The sequence below is a fragment of the Pristiophorus japonicus genome, chromosome 7 (genome assembly GCF_044704955.1).
Source record: "Pristiophorus japonicus isolate sPriJap1 chromosome 7, sPriJap1.hap1, whole genome shotgun sequence".
Lineage (NCBI taxonomy): Eukaryota > Metazoa > Chordata > Chondrichthyes > Pristiophoridae > Pristiophorus > Pristiophorus japonicus.
The window spans coordinates 158541666-158558849 of NC_091983.1; the positions used below are offsets into that span (position 1 = coordinate 158541666).

The 17184-nt window shown below is 43.2% G+C and overlaps 1 protein-coding gene across 7 annotated transcripts in view; it reads left to right on the top strand.

The window, feature by feature from the left end:
* snx17 (sorting nexin 17) overlaps positions 1–17184 on the top strand; it is an 86154-nt gene that overhangs the window by 19749 nt on the left and 49221 nt on the right. For 6 of the 7 annotated variants that reach the window (XM_070885448.1, XM_070885454.1, XM_070885452.1 and 3 more), the window contains exons 2-5: positions 10920–10994; positions 11544–11661; positions 13573–13637; positions 15007–15117. In XM_070885448.1, coding sequence (XP_070741549.1) covers positions 10920–10994; positions 11544–11661; positions 13573–13637; positions 15007–15117 — 369 coding nt within the window. The remainder of the gene's footprint in view (positions 1–10919; positions 10995–11543; positions 11662–13572; positions 13638–15006; positions 15118–17184) is intronic. The other variant, XM_070885453.1, reaches the window with a different exon arrangement.

Sequence of the window (17184 nt, forward strand, 5' to 3'; positions counted from 1 at the left end):
GCCATAGATCGCCCTAAGCGGAGGTAGTGCATTCGGGAGGGCACTGAGCTTCTCGAGTATTGTCACCGAGAGCATGCAGAAATCGAGCACAGGCAGCGGGAGGAGCGTGCGGCAAACCAGGCTCCCTGCCCACCCTTTCCCTCAACGACTATCTGTCCCACCTGTGACAGAGACTGGTTCTCGTATTGGACTGTACAGCCACCGAAGAACTCGTGCTAAGAGTGGAAGCAAGTCTTCCTTGATCCTGAGGGACTGCCCATGAAGAATTGGCAGCTTCATCCATATCCCCATCTAAATTTCTCCCCTGGTCCGGCACACTTACTCTTGTGGTATGTTTCTGTGGCAGCCTTCCAGTATATTCTTTGCTCGACAGAGATGTGGGAACTAACTTAAATGCAGGAAATCAAATGAAGGTCCGAAACGTGAAATGTTAGCTTATCTTTTTTCTTTTACGTGCTGACCACCTGTGTATTTGCAACATTTTCTGCTTTTTCTTGGCTATTCTATGTGAGCTGAGGTAGTATTGACAGGCTACCTGACTGCAGGGCATCAGACATGTCTGACCTGTTTTCACCTGATGTCCAAACAGACACCTCGCAGTAGGAGATCACTGGATAATGAATAGGAGGTGGAACCCTGACTAATTTTATTTTTGCTGCCTTACCCCAAGGTGCTGAGAACGTACTGCTGTAGCGAAGGTCAGCCAACTCAGCACAGATTGGAAGTCAAACTTGGGACTTTTTAGTCATTGTGATATAAGCTGTATTTCAAAACCTTAGTGACTTTACCCACTACAGATATTTATGGACTGATTTATGGACTGGTACTTAAAACATGTTTTGACTTTTATCAAATGTGCATAAATGGAATTTTACAGAACAGAAGGTGGCCATTTGGCCAATCATGTCTGCAATGGCACTGGAAGAGCTATCCACTCAGTCGTATTCCACTGCCTATTCACCATTATCCTTTAAAATGTTTCTCATTTAGCCATTATCTTTTTAAGAGCTGTTTGGGACTGCTTCCCCCACTGAATGTTCGTGTGTATAAATATATATATCATCTATATATTTTTAAAGTTTACTTGCCTCTCTTTCCTTTCTTTGCTCTTAAACCTGTGTTCAAATGACCAATTCATTGATCAGTGGAAATAGTTTTTCTCTAATTTACTTCATTAAAACCCCTCAATGTAAAACATCTGCTGTGGCTCAGTGGGTAGCACACGTGCCTCAGTCTGAAGGTTGGAGTGGGACCTGAACACACTCTCAAGGACTTGAGCACACAAATCTAGGCTGACACTCCAGTGCAGTGCTGAGGGAGTGCTGCACTGTCAGAGGTGCTGTCTTTCGGATGAGATGTTAAACTGAGGCCTCGTCTGCTCTCTCGGGTGAAAGTACAAGTTCCCACTGCACTATTTTGAACAAGACCAGGGGAGTTATCCCCAGTGTCCTGACCAATATTTATCCCTCAATCAACAACATTAAAACAGGTTATCTGGTTATTACCACATTGCTGTTTGTGCTTGCTGTGTGCAAATTGGCTGCCACGTTTCCTACATCACAAGTGACTACACTTCAAAAAGTACTTCGTTGGCTGTGAAGGGCTTTGAAACGTCCAGTGGTCGTGAAAGGTACTATATAAAATAAGTTTTTTTTTCTACCCTTACCTTCTCTGTTGTACTGAAAAGTGCCTCACTTTGTCCAAAGTCTCCTTCATAACTAAAGCCTCTCACCTAATATAGTAAATCTCTTCTGTGCCCTTTCCATTGCTTTGGCATCTTAAAGTACCGCACCCAAAACTGGACAGAATATTTTAATATTCAGGGGACTCAGTAGTGTAGTAACTATGGTACTCCATTAGTAACAGAGGTTGTGTTCCTAATCCAGCCACACCAAGTTGAGAAAGTGAATTCAGGAAACGTGGCAACTTGTAGACTGAAAAAAATGACTGTCGTTTTATTAAAAAAAATAATTTGCTCAAGCCTTTAAATGAAGGGAACCTACCACCTCTATTTGGTCTGACCTACATATGGTGCCAGGGTCAAGGATGTCAGAGTGGCTGCAGGGTATTCTTTTGGGGGGGGGGGAAGAGGGTGAACAGCCAGAGGTTGTGGTCCACATCACTACCAATGACATAGGTAGGAAGAGGGTTGAGGTCCTGCAGCCAAAGTTTAGGAAGCTAGGAGGGAGATTAAAAAGCAGGACCTCAAAAGTAGTAATCTCCGGATTACTCCCAGTGCCACGAGCTAGTGAGTACAGAAATAGGAGGATAGAGCAGATGAATACGTGGCTGGAGAGATAGTGCAAGTGGGAGCGCTTTTGTTTCCTGAGGCATTGGGACCGCTTCTGGGGGAGGTGGACAAGCCGGACAGGTTGCACCTCAACAGAGCCAGGACCATTATCCTCGTGTGGGGAGGCAGGGGTGGGGGGGGTTTGCTAGTGCTGTTGGGGAGGGTTTAAATTAGCTTGGCAGGGGGCTGGGAACCTGAAAATAGACTCAGTAGGGAGGAGAGTAAAGCTGGAATTAGAAAGCAAAAATGGTGAGTTTGAAGGAGAGAGGAAACAAGTGGGAGGGAAAAAGGGTTTTAAAAAAAACCAAAAAGGCACTTTGTCTAAATGCACGTAGCATTTGTAACAAAATAGATGAGCTGACGGCACAAATTGAGACAAATGAGTATGATCTGATAGCCATTTCAGGGATATGGTTGCAAGGTGACCAGGACTGGGAATTAAATATTCAGGGGTACTTGACAATCCGGAAGGACAGACAGAAAAGAAAAGGTGGTAGTGTAGCTCTATTGATAAAGGATGGAATCACTGCAATAGTAAGAAATGGTATTGGCTCAAATGATGAGGGTGTTGAAACAGCTTGGATGTGGATAACGAACACTAAGGGGGGAAAAGTCACTGGTGGGAGTAGTCTATAGGCCCCCTAACAGTAGCAGCTCTGGTCAGATTATAAACCAGCAAATAGTGGGGGCTTGTAAAAAGGAACAGCAATAATCATGGGTGATTTTAACCACCATATTGATTGGACAAATCAAATTGGTCGGGGTAGCCTTGAGGAGGAGTTCATGGAGTGCATAAGGGACAGGTTCCTTGAGCAATATGTAACAGAACCAACCGGGGGCAGGCTATCTTAGATCTGGTCTTGTGTAATATGAGAGGATTAATAAATAATCTCCTGGTAAATGATCCACTTGGAATGAGTGATCATAGCATGATTGAATTTCAAATTCAGATGGAGGGTGAGAAAGTTGGATCTCTAACCAGCGTACTAAGCTTAAATAAAAGAGACTATGAAGGTATGCGGGCAGAGTTGGGTAAAGTGGACTGGGAAAATAGATTAAAGTGTAGGACGGTTGATGAACAGTGGTATACATTTAAGGAAATATTTCACAACTCGCAAAATATATTAGTGAGGAGGAAAGGGTGTAAGAGAAAAGATAGCCATCTGTGGCTAACTAAAGAAATAAAGGACGGTATCCAATTTAAAAACAAGGGCATACAAAGTGGCCAGAACTAGTGGGAGGACAGAAGACTGGGAAGCTTTTAAAAGCCAGCAAAGAATGACACAAAATTATTAAGAAAGGGAAGATAGACTATGAAAGTAAAATAGCACAAAATATAAACAGATAGCAAGAGTTATAGATATATAAAAAGGAAAAGGCTGGCTAAAGTAAATGTTGGTCTCTGGGGACGTGACCGGGGAATTAAGAATGGGGAACACGGAGATGGCAGAAACTCTGAACAAATATTTTGTATCAGTCTTCACGGTAGAGGACACTGACAATATTCTGACAGTGGATAGCCAAGGGCTATGGGGGGGGCGGGGGGGAAAGAGAGAGAGAAAGGAACTAACACAATCTCAATCACAAAGGAGGTGGTATTCAGTAAGATAATGGGACTAAAGGCAGATAAATCCCATGGACCTGATGGCTTGCATCCTAGGGTCTTGAAAAGTAGCAGCAGGGATTGTGGATGCATTGGTTGTAATTTACCAAAATTCCCTGGATTCTGGTGAGGTCTGAGCAGATTGGAAAACTGCAAATGTAATGCCCCTATTTTAAAAAAAAAGGAGGCAGGCAAAAAGCAGAAACTATAGACCAGTTAGCCTAACGTCTGTGGTTGGGAAAATGTTGAAGTCCATTATTAAAGAAGCAGTAGCAGGACATTTGGAAAAGCAAAATTTGGTCAGACAGTCAGCATGGATTTATGAAGGGGAAGTCATATTTGACAAATTTGCTGGAGTTCTTTGAGGATGTAACGAGCAGAGTGGATAAAGGGGAACCAGTGGATGGGGTGTATTTGGACTTCCAGAAGGCATTCGACAAGGTGCCACATAAAAGGTTACTGCACAAGATAAAAGTTCATGGGGTTAGGGGTAATGTATTAGCATGGATAGAGGATTGGCTAACTAACAGAAAACAGAGTCGGGATAAATGGTTCATTCTCTGACAACCAGTAACTAGTGGGGTGCCACAGGGATCAGTGCTAGGACCCCCAACTATTTACAATCTAAATTAACGATTTGGAAGAAGGGACTGAATGAACGTAACCACGTTTGCTTTTCCTCCCATCTTTGTATCGTCAGCAATGTGTGAGGAGGACACAAAATCTGCAAAAGGACATAAAAAGGCTAAGTGAGTGGGCAAACATTTGGCAGATGGAGTATAATGTTGGAAAGTGTGAGGTCATGCACTTTGGCAGAAAAAAAATCAAAGAGCAAGTTATTATTTAAATGGAGAAAGATTACAAAGTGCAGTAGTACAGCGGGACCTGGGGATACTTGTGAATGAAGCACAAAAAGATAGTATGCAGGTACAGCAAGTGATCAGGAAGGCCAGTGGTATCTTTATTGCAAAGGGGATGGAGTATAAAAGCAGGAAAGTCTTGCTACAGCTATATAAGGTATTGGTGAGGCCATACCAGAAATGCTGCGTGCAGTTTTGCTTTCCATATTTACGAAAGGATATACTTGCTTTGGAGGTAGTTCAGAGAAGGTTCACCAGGTTGATTCTGGGGATGAGGAAAAGTTGTAGGTTGGGCCTCTACTCATTGGAATTCAGAAGAATGAGAAGTGATCTTATCGAAATGTGTAAGATTATGAGGGGGCTTGACGAGGTGGATGCAGAGAGGATGTTTCCACTGATGGGGGAGACTAGAACTAGAGGGCATGATCTTAGAATAAGGGGCTGCCCACTTAAAACAGAGGAGAAATTTCTTCTGAGGGGTGTTAATCTGTGGAATTCACTGCCTCGGAAGCTGGGACATTGAATACATTTAAGATAGAAATAGACAGTTTCTTAAGCAATAAGAGGTTATGGGGGAGCAGGCGGGGAAGTGGAGCGGAGTCCATGATCAGATCAGCCGTGACATTAAATGGCGGAGCAGGCTCGAGGGGCCGTATGGCATACTCCTGCTCCTATTTCTTATGTTCTTGTACATTACATAGCTGAATATCTCGTCCCTCAAGTGGCTTAGCAAATAATCGTAGGCAGTCCCTCAGAATTGAGGAAGACTTCCGCTCGAAAATGAGTTCTTAGGTGACTGAACAGTCCAGTACGAGAACGACAGTCACTGTCACAGGTGGGACAGATAGTCGTTGAGGGAAAGGGTGAGTGGGACTGGTTTGCCGCACGCTCTTTCCACTGCCTGCCCTTGGTTTCTGCACGCTCTCGGCGATGAGAGTCGAGGTGCTCGGCGCCCTTCTGGATGCACTTCCTCCACTTGGGGGCGGTCTTTGGCCAGGGACACCCAGGTATCTGGGGATGTTGCACTTTATCGGGGAGGCTTTGAGGGTGTCCTTGAAACGTTTCCTCTGCCCACCTTTGGCTCGTTTGCTGTGAACTAATTCCAAGTAGAGCGCTTGCTTTGGGAGTCTTGTCAGGCCTGCAAACAATGTGGCCTGCCCAGCGGAGCTGATCGAGTGTGGTCAGTGCCTCAATGCTGGGGATGTTGGCCTGGTCAAGGGCGCTAACTAATGTTGTCTGTTTTCCCAGGGGATTTGCAGAATCTTGTGGAGACATAGCTGGTATTTCTGCAGCGATTTGAGGTGTCTACTTATATGGTCCATGTCTCTAAGCCATACAGGAGGACAGGTATTACCACAGCCCTGTAGACCATGAGCTTAGTGGCAGATTGGAGTGCCTGATCTTCGAACACATTTTTCCTCAGGCGGCCGAAGGCTGCACTGGCGCAATAGAGGCGGTGTTGAATCTCGTCGTCCATGTCTGCTCTTAAGAGGCTCCCAAGGTATGGAAAGTGGTCCACGTTGTCCACGCCCGCGCCATGGATGTTGATGACTGGGGCGGGTTGGTGGAGGACCTTTTTGTCTTACGGATGTTTAGTGTAAGGCCCATGCTTTCGTACGCCTCAGTGAAGATGTTGATTACGACTTGGAGTTCAGCCTTTGTGCACAGGCGTCGTCCGCGTACTATAGCTCGACGGCAGAGGTTGCGATGGTCTTGGATCTGACCTGGTGACAGTTGAACAGGTTCTGTAGTTTAATTCCACTCCAGTGGGGAGCTTGTTGAGTGAGGTGGAGCATGGCAGCAAAGAAGATTTGTGGGTAGGCGTGATGACTCAGCCCTATTTGACCCCGGCCCGGACATGGATTGAGTCTGCAATGGATCCGTTGGTAAGGATCGCGGCTTGCATGTCGTCGTGGAGGATGGTGTTGAACTTTTGGGGGCAGCTGAAACTGAGGACGACGCTCCGTTGACCCTCACGGGTGTCGATGGCCTTTGTAAGGACAAAGAAGGCCATGTACAAGGATTGGTGCTGTTCCCTGCATTTTTCTTGCAGCTGTCGTGCTGTAAAAATCATGTGTGTTATACCCTGTGTAGGGGACGAAATCTGCACTTGTGACTCCGGGAGGGCTCCTCAGCCACAGGGAGAAGACGGTTGAGGCGTATTCTAGCGACTACTTTCCCAGTGGCTGATGGGAGATTCCTCTAGTTGCCGCAGTCTGACTTGTCCCCCTTTTTTTTTTTTAAAGATGGTCATGATCACTGCGTTTCAGATCTCCCGGCATGCTCTCCTCCCTCCCAGATGAGGGAGATTAGGTCATACGTTCGCCCCAACAGTGCCTCAGCGGGGATTCCATCCGCTCCCGTAGCTTTGTTGTTCTTAAGCTTTTTCTAACTCGTGCAGGGCTGGGGTTTTACTGAGGTGGTGTCCGGTAGCATGCTGTGGGATGGAGTCGGACCCTCTCGTCAAAAGCAGTGTCTCGGTTGAGGAGATCTTCGAAGTGCTCCTTCCAGCGGGCCCTGACTGCCTCGGTGTCTTGAGTGTCTCCCCGTTCTTGGCCAGCAGTGGGGTGTTTGGGTCGTAGGTGGCCTTGACTGCAGTGAGGAATCCTCGCACATCATGGCTGTCGGCTAGCTGCTGTATCTCCTGTGCTTTCTCACCCACCATCTGTTCTTTTGGTTGTGGGTTTTTTGTTGAGCCTTGCTGCTCTCCAGTTGGTTGTTTTAGGCTCAGAAATGCCCTGTGCTTGCGATCTATTAGCTCTTGGTCATTCTTATCAAACCAGTTCTGGTGTTTCCTGGTTGAGTGACCGAGCGTCTCATCGCAGGCACTGTTTATGGAGGCCTGGAGGACAGACCAAGCGCTGTGGGCATTCTGTGTCTCAGGCATGCTAGGTTAGCAGTGAAGCACTGGCTGTATAGGGCTCTCTTAGTTGGGTCTTTGAGTGTACCGGCATTGACTTTTTTGCGGTACTGCTTCTGCTGCCGTCGTTGCTTTGGGGCTATGTTGATGATGAAGGAACGGATTAGGCGATGGTCTGTCATGGCACGGGTGATGCGCACATCCTTGCAATCCCTGGTTCGGACAATGGCAGTCGCGATGGTGCCAGTGTTTGGAGCGAGGGTGTTGCCATGATCCCTTGAACTTGTCCCTCTGGCGTAACAAGTTGGTGGTGGTCAGGTTGTATTCTAGACATTTTGTTCGTAGCAGGTTACGGCTGGAGTTGGTTTTCCCTACCCCTCTCTGTTGATCACGCCTCCCCAGAGGGCTGTGTCCTTGCCGGCCCTGATGTTGAAGTCACCGAGGAGGATTAGTTTGTCCACAGGGACGTGGGGCAGGGATTTTTCGAGGCTGCAGTAAAAACCCTCTTTGGTCTCATCTGTCGCATAGTGTTGGGGCGTACACACTGAAGACTGGCGCATTGATTCCGGGCTAGGGCGAGTCGAAGAATCATGAGACGTTCGTTAATCCTGCAGGGGGAGTCTTTGAGGTGGTCGATCAGCTCATTTTTGATAGCGAAACTGACTCCGTGGAGGTGGCGTTCTTCCTCTAGTTTCCCTTTCCAGAAGAAGGTGTAACCTCCACCGTGTTCCCCTGACCGCCGGGTCTCACTTAGGGCGGCGATGTCGACATCTAAGGTCCAAGTTCCCGGGCAACTATGGCAGTGTGGCGTTCCAGCCTGTCGCTGTTGATGTCCATTCTAGGTCCCAAACTTCATGTTAAAGGAGTGGAAGATGCACGTGGGGTAGCTGTTGCACACCGGCTACCACACTGGCTTAGCTGAGCAAGGTCTTGGTCTAGTGGCAAGGTGGTCCAAGACGACTGGAGACCAGGCACTGCTGTATAAGCCTAGTTGTCTATGGCGAGATGTTAGCCGTAAGCTCGGTGGTGAGTAGCGCCCTTTGGTGAGATAGGTGATCTGAGGTTTGACTGGGTCAGGCATTGGGAGGGTCAGTGGGCCATTTTTTAGGGTGGTCACAGCCATTGTGCTTACCATGTGCTGGAGGGGAGGAGACACCCAGCCGCTGCTGGAGTGGGGGAGGAACCAACCGCCTCTATTTGATCTGGCTTACATTTGACACCAGTTATACATTACATAACTGAATCTCTCATCCCTCAAGTGGCTTAGCAAATAAATGTAGAAGCAGACACTACAATGCACAGGAGAAGGCCTATTACCTTTTCAGGGCAACAAAGGATTCTCCAGGAAGGCAGTTTTGCCAAAGTTCAGAATTTTTTTTTTCTTTTTGCAAATAGTGGCATAACCAGTAATTTGTATGGGTTTGGCATCTACTCATCGCATGAAAAGGCATACCTTTTGGAACGTAGTTACAATTTGTACTGGTGGCTGCTGTAATGATTGCTCAGAGAAGGTTCACTCGGTTGATTCCAGGGATGAGGGGGTTGACTTATGAAGCAAGGTTGAGTATGTTGGGCCTCTATTTATTGGAATTCAGAAGAATGAGCGGTGATCTTATCGAAACATATAAGATTGAGTGGGCTTGACCAGGTGGCTGCAGAGAGGATGTTTCCACTAATGGAGACTAGAACTAGAGGGCATAGTTTTAAATGGGTGGCCCCTTATTCTTAGATTGAGATAAGGAGAAATTTCTTTGAGGGTTGTGAATCTGTGGAATTCGATGCCTAAGCTGTGGAAGTTTGGACATTGAATACATTTAAGAAAGAAATAGACAGTTTCTTAAACGATAAGAGGTTATGGGTTGCGGGCAGGGAAGTGGAGCTAAGTCCATGATCAGATCAGCCATGTTATTGAATGGTGGAGCAAGCTCGAGGGGCTGTATGGCCTGCTCCTGTTCCTATTATGTCAAGGTTGTGCTAAGTAAAGTTGTTTAAAATGGCTGCAAATTGCAGGAGAATAAAATTTGAAGCAAATATAAAGCCAAAAATAGAATACAAATTGGACAATGTCATGTTAAAACTCTAGTACTCTGAATTCTGCAAAGTTGTGATCACTAAGACACAAGTGAGACAGTGCAGAGAAAAGCAATGAGGCTGATTCCTTAGCATCACAATGAAAAATTAAGATGCATGTAGTATTTATTTATCCTGGAAAGAATGGGATGAAATGGGCACCTCAGAAGAAAATAAATGATACAGAAGATAGAAATAGAATTAGCAAATACTGGTTTAAATGAACAAACTGCAAATTTTGGATTTGTTTCAAGAAGTTTTTGATTTTGCTTGTGGCAGTGTATTTGAAGGAATTACAGGTAGGCAGCGGAGGCAAAAAACGTGGACTCATTTAAAGCTGTTATGTTTTGCTCAGTCTGCCGGTTCCAGTAAACCAAGGGTCTCAACCAGAAGCCAGATGGAAATAAAACTTCTCGAGTTTTAGGCCAACAGGGAAAAACATCTGTTTTTCGCTGGTCTTTGCACTGCTGCCAGTCTAGCTCTGTCCACAAGTGTGGCACAATTTTGCAAAAGGTGGTAACATGTGACATGCTGAAGAAACTATGGCATTTTGTGCATTGTGACATACCTGTTGTCAAAACACTTTTATACATTGACTAATTTGTGATGGCTGCACTATGCATGCACAAACCTATTGAATACTCCATTTGCTGCCAGTTCAGAGCAAGACTAGGGGAAACTGCAGTGTAAGCTTGGGAGAACAGTGCTGTAAGCTGTTCTCCAAGGAATAGGTCTATATTATGAAAGGACTTTAAACAGTTCGATGTGATTGTAGGGGGAGGAGAGAAATTGGGTTATTTCCACGTACGTGAACTGAGACAGATTAAATGCACGTCCTAATGGTATGTCTTGTGACGACATTATGTTGACTATTCTTGCCTTTTTGTCTTAAATACTTGTGATTGAGGGGAAGCAAAATTACTGTTCTCACTGTCACATTTTTGACCACTATGCCCATTCCACAGTGAGCCAAAGTAACAGTGCCAGAACATGCAAATTAAACTTTTGTATGCAAATAACACTATTTTGGGCTACCACATATGGAATATAAAATGTTATCACCTTGATAGCACAGTAAAGATAATGGATTCAAATAGATTCTTTGGTATAATTCCAGAACATTGAGTAAATGGATGGCTGGCAACATGTGAAAACAACGATATTAATTTCAAAGTAAGTCCAGATAATTCCTGTTTATAATAAATATATTTTATAACTCCAATTTTACTATTGCAGGCCTATAATATTCATGTGAATGGAGTGTTACACTGTCGAGTCCGATACAGTCAACTCTATGGACTGCATGAGCAGGTGAGTTAAATTCGTTTGTGTTTTTGTAGTTACAAGGAGTAATGGAAACTACTATTTTCTGCCATTTCTGGACAGTAAGTAATGATTCCATTCTATTTTGCATATAAACTTGTAGTAATGTTGGGCTCCCAGTTACCATAGATGTGTTTTCTGGCAAATGCCAGTTAAAATTTGTTTTATGAAAAGATGATGACTCCTATGGCAAATTCAAGGCGAAGACAATTGCCTGTAGTTCAAAAGGGTAGTTTTTCACTGCAAATTAATATGAACAGTTATGAAACATAGTATTTAGCAAAGTAAAATGACAGTTGCAGAGTTTCCCTAATTTTGTTTAGTTTTATGACCATACTTGGGGAAAATGTTTAAAGCTACACAGTGAATATTTTGGTAAAAGATTGAGCAGGACATAGTGGCAATAGTGTTTCTCCTGAGATGGTCAGAACCAACATGTTTTAGTGTTATTACTTTGATACAAATCTGCACATGTTTGAAAACTGAAGCTGTAGAATGGGTTCTACATCTTCTGTATAATCCTGCATTTTTTTTCAGCTGAGAAAAGAATGTGGGACCCATGTACTTCCTCACTTTCCTCCTAAAAAGATTTTCACACTAACGGCTACAGAGGTAGAACAACGTAGAGAACAATTAGAGAAGTACATTCAGAGTGGTAAGAACATGTTAACCAGTTCCCTTTTTTTTTTAAATCTGTAATTCAATTCAAAATTAGCAAAATATGTGCTCATATTTGGACTCCTCCCCTGCGAGTGTGAAGTAATTTAAATCTGCTGCTTTAACACCATTCTGAAGGAATGTAAATTATAAATGCACTCAAAGATTCACTCCAATTTGAGTTAAGTATGATCTTGGGTTAGAGGCACAGTTAACATTTTCTGTAAAACACTATTGGGGAAGTCTCTTCTTTGGTCTAAAATATATTTGACTTTGAAGTTCCTGTTTTGATCTGATTCAGCATTTTTCTTTTTGATTTTCATTTCTTTCTCCCATTCCCTTCCCTCCCATCTTCCAAATGCATATCAACAGTTTTAATTGGTAGTTGAAGATATGTCTTGTATTTATTACAACTGTCTGCTTGACCTGCTGCTTAGTTAAATTCTCATTCACTCATCCCTACAACTTGTAAATATTACTGATGCTAAAGCAGATGAAACCTAATATGCATGTCACTTTTTTTGGTTCATGGGATGTGGGTGTTGCTGGCAATGCCAGCATTTATTGCCCGTCCCTAAATTCAAACCTTATTGTATTAGTGAAATGACTGCTCAATATTTGATTCTGCTATGGCAACTGCTGATCACTTGTTTGAGCAAGGTTTAAAACACTTTTTATTTCAGACCATACACTTTACATAAATATTCTGCATGAATTAATGTCAGTTTGCTCTTTCCTTTCTCCAGCCCCTCCCCTTTCCTATTCTCCAACTGAGGGGGAAGCAATAAAGATATTTCAATGCTTTTGCTGACCAAGAGCTATTGACTTAGAGCTCTGCACATGAATTGCTTAGGCAAGATTAAGAATTCAATATTCAGTGATGCAGTGGGATAGAACCTCGTGCTACTTGAATCATAACAATATTCCTGTCTTATTCAATGGGTCCTGACCCAGGGCTGGAAAATGTCACATGCCAGTTACCTGCAGTCAATTTATCATTTGAAGAGCCTAATAGCTTGCAACTAATGTTGTATTTCTCTCTTTCTAGACTTGTTTCTTGCCAATTTGTTTTTTTTCTACATCAGATCTTTTATGCCCTTTCGCAGCTTCGACACCCCTGACTGATTTGGCTCACCTGGTGTCCTTTATTTCAATTTAGGTTTCACTTGCAGCTAAAGTAGTCATAGAATGGGCCGAAAATTGCGGTCGGAGGCTTCCTTCGTACGAACACATCTGTTGGAATCACGTGGGCCTGGATCCCCAGTCACCAATCACCAAGCAGTATTCTCATTGATTAAAAATGAGTTTGTGCAAGCTGCCATTAATATCAATGAGAACCTCCCTAAAACACTGAAATGCAGCACAATAAATAAAAACACCTCATATATTTAAAATTAATTGAACTTAAATGTTTTAGAGAAAAATATATTAATGTTTTAATAGGGTTAAAAATAAACTTGTCTTCAAGGACAGGGATTTTAATAGAAAAATGAGTTAAATTTAATTTTTCTATGTTTTGAAAGTGTTATGCTGGTAAAAGTAAGCTATTTATGCCTGCTATTACCAGGCATAAAAGTTTGAAGGACGTTCACTGGGCATAGTTGGGCAAATAGCCCAATCTCTGCCATGCGGATGTCCCCCTCCCGGGGATGCGTAGAATCTGTTTTGACTGATTGGAAAAGCTGGTTCTCGGCGCATGCGCATCGCATCCCAAAAACGGCTTTTGCGAGGCCTCACCGGGTGAATGCGCACTTCATACGCACCCGGCGATGCCGCAATTTTCGGCCCAATATCTTTCAGAAATCTCCCCAAACTAAGAAGCAAGGCATTTACATCTGATTTACTTAGGACTGATTTTCTGTACTCTTGAGAACAATCATTTTGTTAAACCGATTTATCTTTATCTTAGTACGCCAAGATTCCTTGCTGGGTGGCAGTGAGGCATTCAACAGCTTTCTCAGAAAAGCACAACAGGTATGTTGATTGGCCAAGAATACATCAAAAGGAATACTCGCAAAAAAGATTGTATGCTTTCTTCCCCTACACTTTTGTTGATTCCCATACAATTGTGTGTTAAATAGTGATTTGAGCTCAAGACAGTACGATAAAGGGACTATCTTAATTATTGTGATGCTTTCCAATGCAAAATAGATGATCATTTTATTTTCCAATTAATGTGACCTTTGCTGAATTGGTAGCACTCTGGCCCCTGGCTGTGAATTCATACCTAACTCCGGGGTGTGATCATGTAATCTAGGCTGACATTCCAGTACATTATTCAAAGAATACTGCCCTTTGAGATATTAAACTGTCTGTCTCAGGTGGGCTTTAAAAAGATGATTTTACTCTTCAAAGAGGAGCAGGGAATTTTCCCTTTATCTTAACGAACATTCTCTGCTCAGAAGTTGTCAACTGAATAAAGATTAATTGGTCATTCATCACATTGGCTTTCATGTTATCCTGCACTAAATGGTTGTTGCATTTGCCATGTCAGTGCACTTGAAAGCATTTCACAAGACAATTACTGATGAAGGCTATTTGCCCTACCTTAGTTCATCCATCAAGAATGACAAGTCACCTCATTGCAGTATCCAGTTGGTTCTTAAATAACTTGAAAGATTTTGTTCATTATTTCATCTGGAAGTCCAGATATTGTCTGAAATTTGCATTTTACTCATTGTAACTTATGAAGCCTTGTCCCAATAATAGCATTGAAGAACTAAAAGTACATGATACTGGCCAACAGCTCTATTCTTGTCATTATAATTGTTTTGTCAACACTGGATCAAAGAATGGGAGAAAAGTGATACTTGCTGTGTTTTTCATCCTTTGTTAATGGTTACATCTAATTTGTTGTGTCAAATGACTTGTTCACTTCATTTAACTTTACACTTTAGATAATGCAAAATGAGTTTAGGAATTTATTATTTTCAGCTACTTGCCTAACTAAAATGAATGCTTGTAAATCTGCAAATGAGTACAGATACTGCCAATAAAGAATGATATTTGCAAAAAAGGAGAAAAATGGTGGCGCTTTCATTAACCAGGACGATATTCAAAAGTTTTCTGAACAAGTGTTTTTATTTTTCAGTCCTCACAATGAAGCAAAATTCGAATATAGTACTTAGTCTGAAGTATTAAAATTTGCAAAGATTAGCTAAGCATTTTGTGGTTTAAAAATGTGTAATAAAAAATGTACACCGGTTTGATTGCACCACCTTACCATTTATATCCTATAGCAATGGCTCAAGTGCTAATTAATAACAGCTGAGGTAATTTTTATTGATTTATAGTGGATCTAGCCAGTTTTTACTACGTTCTTTTAACTTTTTGGGACTTTTAGGAAACGCAACAGATTCCAACACAAGAAGTGCAGCTTGATGTCTACCTGTCCAATGGACAGAAAGTAAAAGTCAATATTTTCAGCTCAGACCAAACAGAAGATGTGCTAGAGGTAAAAACAAAATCTACAAATTGTATTATGGAATAGCTGGAATCATTTTAGCAAAAAAATTTGGATCCTGTCCAAATTTGCTAACTATATTCAAGATGATCGCGTGAACATTTTTACACTAGCTATTTGCTGATAGACATTCAGTTATGCTCACTGGGGGATTTGACAGTTGTCATTTCTGTGCTTTTGTTATACAAGTCAGGAACTAAGAAGCATTTTTGTATTTCTCCAAAAATGTGATTTATTGAAGATTTGTTAAAATTCAAGCTACTACACTAACTTAGTTGCTGTGACAAGTACTAAATTATTAAAATGCTCAGTCATAAGCAGTCCCTTGAGTCGAGGATGAGTTGCTTCTATTCCAAAAAGAGGTGCTTCGATGAAGGACCTAATTCCAGGTCCTGAACTAAATCTTGAAGGGTGGAAGATGCATGTGTGTGCATTTTAACATGTGGTGGCTGTTGCACACCAGCCACCACACAACTGGCTTGACAGAGCTAGGTCTTGGGCCAATGGCAAGGGTTAGCCAAGACAACTGGAGACCAGCTCTGCTGCATGGATCTAGTGCACGCACACATCGCAGTGTGGGCTGGCCCTGGGCCCCCTCCTTTTTCTGGGCCCTGAACTCTCGCCGCTCCTTGGCCCCGATCACGTCCCCCTACAATCTCTCGCCGATTGCGAAATGCTAGCGTGGTGTTGACTGGCATTGCTGAAACACCAGTGTTCTTTCACTGATGAGAAAAATCTTTAAGATCTTAGAAGAAAGATTAAACGGACTATATAAGCTTCTGGAAGATGCACTGAAACCAGGTTGTGCCCAGTTACACACAATTGGCTTCTTTTAATGATAGGATCAAATATAGAACCCATATAGAAACATAGAAACATAGAAAATAGGTGCAGGAGTAGGCCATTCGGCCCTTCTAGCCTGCACCGCCATTCAATGAGTTCATGGCTGAACATTCAACTTCAGTACCCCATTCCTGCTTTCTCGCCATACCCCTTGATCCCCCTAGTAGTAAGGACCTCATCTAACTCCTTTTTGAATATATTTAGTGAATTGGTCTCAACAACTTTCTGTGGTAGAGAATTCCACAGGTTCACCACTCTCTGGGTGAAGAAATTCCTCCTCATCTCGTTCCTAAATGGCTTCCCCCTTATCCTTAGACTGTGACCTCTGGTTCTGGACTTCCCCAACATTGGGAACATTCTTCCTGCATCTAACCTGTCTAACCCTGTCAGAATTTTAAATGTTTCTATGAGGTCCCCTCTCATTCTTCTGAACTCCAGTGAATACAAGCCCAGTTGATCCAGTCTTTCTTGATAGGTCAGTCCCGCCATCCTGGGAATCAGTCTGGTGAACCTTCGCTGCACTCCCTCAATAGCAAGAATGTCCTTCCTCAGGTTAGGAGACCAAAACTGTACACAATACTCCAGGTGTGGCCTCACCAAGGCCCTGTACAATTGTAGCAACACCTCCCTGCCCCTGTACTCAAATCCCCTTGCTATGAAGGCCAACATGCCATTTGCTTTCTTAACCGCCTGCTGCACCTGCATGCCAACCTTCAATGACTGATGTACCATGACACCCAGGTCTCTTTGCACCTCCCCTTTTCCTAATCTGTCACCATTCAGATAATAGTCTGTCTCTCTGTTTTTGCCACCACAGTGGATAACCTCACATTTATCCACATTATACTTCATCTGCCATGCATTTGCCCACTCGCCTAACCTACCCAAGTCGCTCTGCAGCCTCACAGCATCCTCCTCGCAGCTCACACTGCCACCCAACTTAGTGTCATCTGCAAATTTGGAGATACTACATTTAATCCCCTCATCTAAATCATTAATGTACAGTGTAAACAGCTGGGGCCCCAGCACAGAACCTTGCGGTACCCCACTAGTCACTGCCTGCCATTCTGAAAAGTACCCATTTACTCCTACTCTTTGCTTCCTGTCTGACAACCAGTTCTCAATCCATGTCAGCACACTACCCCCAATCCCATGTGCTTTAACTTTGCACATCAATCTCTTGTGTGGGACCTTGTCGAACGCCTTCTGAAAGTC